Source organism: Anguilla rostrata, chromosome 1, assembly GCF_018555375.3.
Source record: "Anguilla rostrata isolate EN2019 chromosome 1, ASM1855537v3, whole genome shotgun sequence".
Taxonomy (NCBI): domain Eukaryota; kingdom Metazoa; phylum Chordata; class Actinopteri; order Anguilliformes; family Anguillidae; genus Anguilla; species Anguilla rostrata.
In genome coordinates this window covers 660,001-663,451 of record NC_057933.1, presented here as the reverse complement: position 1 = coordinate 663,451, position 3,451 = coordinate 660,001, and the positions used below count along the sequence as shown (strand labels likewise).

The following is a 3,451-nucleotide window of genomic DNA, read 5'->3' as shown; positions in this document are numbered from 1 at the left end:
TCCCACTGCCCAGAACCAGCAGTGCCCTCCAGTAACCATTAGGGGGCACCATAGAGTGGCATGGCCGCTTTCTCCAGTCACTGCCACCACAGAGGTGTGCACGTTGTGTGTGTGTGTGTGTGTACTGTTTGCATGTATGTCTGTATGTAAATTTGTATGCATGTATGTATGAACCTAGGTATGTATATGTCTGAACACACTAAACACCCACAAGGTGAGATTTGTTTCTTAATAAAAGGGTCTTTATTTTCAACTTTCAAAAAAAAATACTTACACAAAATTGTACAATTTTTATCTGATTACATCTTGAAGCAGTTTGTAGCACCAGTAATTACTGTTTTCACGTTGGCTTGAGATTCCCCAGTGCTGTTTCTGGGTGAGATTTCCCAGTGCTACTTCTGGGTGAGATTCCCCAGTGCTGTTTCTGGGTGAGATTTCCCAGTGCTGTTTCTGGGTGAGATTCCCCAATGCTGTTTCTGGGCTATAGCACAAGTGTTACTGAGAGCCACAGTGTTTGCTGACGTTCAGTGACACAGAATCATAAATACACCATTTTGAAAATAAAAATCTTGAAGGAAGTTTTTACCGTTAAAATTGCTTTTAAACGCCAATGAAGATGAATTCTGGGGGAATATAAACCGTTGAAGGGTAAGTTCTCGAAACATGATCATGGTTTTGAGGTGCTAAAACTCACTAAAATCATTTTTCCATCATAATAAAAGTAATCAAATCACAGGAAAGGGCAACAATGGTGTAAAGAACACACTGAAGACTGGAAAGAGCCACAGATTCTGAGCGAGCTGTTTTCCTAACGCAGACTGATGCTACTTTACCCATCACTGCTGACGGAGAACCGTTAGAATGCAGGCTCTGCATTTCAGCTCCATTCATATGGACATCTAAACGTGCCAAAATTAAATAAATATACAAATATATAAATAAATAATTAAATTGATCAATAATTAAATAAATACTTCATTTTATTTCAAAATAATTAAATTGACACCTCATGATTGTCCTTTTCACAATAACGTGATTATATTTTATTTCATAATAACATGTATTTCTGAATGGCTTTTTGAATTTCATAATGACACTTTTCCGAATGACGTATTTCCGAATGGCGTTTTTATTTCCGTACGCCCTTTTTTATTTCATAATGACACTTTTCAAAATGGAAAGACTTCCTGTCAATCAAACCCAGCAGGGCTGGACCTGCCCATAGCTTCCGTTAGTGTTCTGGGAGACAGACATTTCACTGTCACTGGCTATATGACCAACACTTCACCAACCCTGCTAAGCAAGAACTATGAGTGGGACAGCTAGCTGCATTAGCCTCGCTAGCTACCTAGCAAGCAAGCAATGATCTTAATCACAGAAGTGTTAGAATTGGTTAGAATAATGTAGCTTTATCCTTTATGCTAGCTTAACAAGTGTGTTTTGTGTTTTTGCGACTTGCTTTCATTCCAATAAAGGATTTGTACTCACTCAATAAATTTGCGGATGCATTGTTTGTTGGTTTGCACCCTATGTTGGGAATGGATGTGGGTAGAGCGAGTTGTACATTAATAGCTACAGCACTAGGGCTGTCTATCTATAATTTTAACATACAGATCGATATTTGCAGTGCTGCTGCTTTTGCCTGAATGCGTGAACAACCAATGACCATGAGTGATCACACCCTGCTCGTGTTGACTGCCATTTTGAGAAGTCTCATTATGACATGAAAAAGCCGTTCGGAAATACATGTTATTATGAAATAAAATATAAGCATGTTATTGTGAAAAGGATAATCATGAGGTGACAATTATTTAATTATTTTGAAATAAAATTAAGTATTTAATTACTGACCAATTTATTCATATTTTTCTATATTTATTTATTTAATTATTTATTTCATTTTGGCACGTTTAGACATCAATACATTCAAACTACATGCAGTGAACAGGAAAATATTACAAATTCAAGTATAAATTAAAAATTCTACAGCTGTTATATTATTCTACACTAGCACTCATTTCTGCATGTATCCTCCCTGATAAAAAAGAAAGCTTTGTGTGTAACTGATGTGTGTGTAATTGATGTGTGTGTGGTTGATGTTTGTGTATAACTGATGGGTGTGTGACTGATGTATGTAACTGGTGTATGTGATTGATGTGTGTGTGTGATTGATGTTTGTGTGATTGATGCGTGTAACTGATGTGTGTGAGATTTATGTGTGTGTCATTAATGTGTGTGTAACTGATGTGTGTGTGTGATTGATGTGTGTAACTGATGTGTGTGAGATTTATGTGTGCGAAACTGATGTGTGTGATTGATGTGTGTGTGGTTGATGTTTGTGTATAACTGATGTGTGTGTGACTGATGTATGTAACTGATGTGTATGTGATTGATGTGCATGTGTGATTGATGTGTGTGTGACTGATGTGTATGTGATTGATGTGTATGTGAGTAATGGTTGTGTGTGATTGATGTGTGTGTAACTGATGTTTGTGTGATTGATGTGTATGTGATTGATCTGGCTGGAGCTCAGTGTGATCTGGCCATTGGTGCATTTTCCATCAGCAGAACTGGAAAAGAACAAAGAGTCATGAGCACCTGCAGATACTCACACAGCAACAGGTGACAGTGTAAAAATGCACAGTGACAAGTAGTAGTAGTAGTAGTAGTGGGTTATTCAGAGTAGTAACTTTGTAGTGAGGTATGGAGTAGACTCAGAGTAGTGTACTATTGAGTAGACTCAGAGTAGTGCACTATTGAGTAGACTCAGAGCTGGGACTTGCTGTGCATGCTGTGGGCGTCGGCTCTGAGCTTTACCTTCCAGCGGTTTCCACATTCGTTGCACAGCACGAAGGTAGTCATGGGTTCATCAGCACTACGGGTCTGAACCTGCACAGGTAAAAGAGCACACACACTACTGTACATGCACAGGTAAAAGAGCACACACACTACTGTACCTGCACAGGTAAAAGAGCACACACACTACTGTACCTGCACAGGTATATGAGCACACACACACTACTGTACCTGCACAGGTAAAAGAGCACACACACTACTGTACCTGCACAGGTATATGAGCACACACACACTACTGTACCTGCACAGGTAAAAGAGCACACATACTACTGTACCTGCACAGGTATATGACCACACACACACTACTGTACCTGCACAGGTAAAAGAGCACACACACACTACTGTACCTGCACAGGTAAAAGAGCACACACACTACTGTACCTGCACAGGTAAAAGAGCACACATACTACTGTACTGCACAGGTAAAAGAGCCAATACTACTGTACCTTGCAAGGTAAAGAGCACACACCATCTGTACCGTGCACAGGTAAGGAACAATTAGTACCTGCACAGGTAAAGAGCACACAACTCTGATGTACCTGCACAGGTAAAAGAGCACACACACTACTGTACCTGCACAGGTATATGAGCACAC

General features: G+C 39.5%; 1 protein-coding gene across 22 annotated transcripts in view; it reads right to left on the bottom strand.

Annotated features, from left to right (window-relative positions):
* Nucleotides 1-220: 220 nt before the first annotated feature.
* Nucleotides 221-3,451, bottom strand: part of tcea3 (transcription elongation factor A (SII), 3) — a 21,376-nt gene continuing 18,145 nt past the window's right edge. For all 22 annotated transcript variants that reach the window (XM_064336050.1, XM_064336139.1, XM_064336491.1 and 19 more), the window contains 2 exons: nt 2,818-2,889; nt 221-2,570 (listed from right to left, as the gene is read on the bottom strand). In XM_064336050.1, the coding sequence (XP_064192120.1) occupies nt 2,562-2,570; nt 2,818-2,889 (81 nt within the window). In that variant the 3' untranslated portion in view covers nt 221-2,561. The remainder of the gene's footprint in view (nt 2,571-2,817; nt 2,890-3,451) is intronic.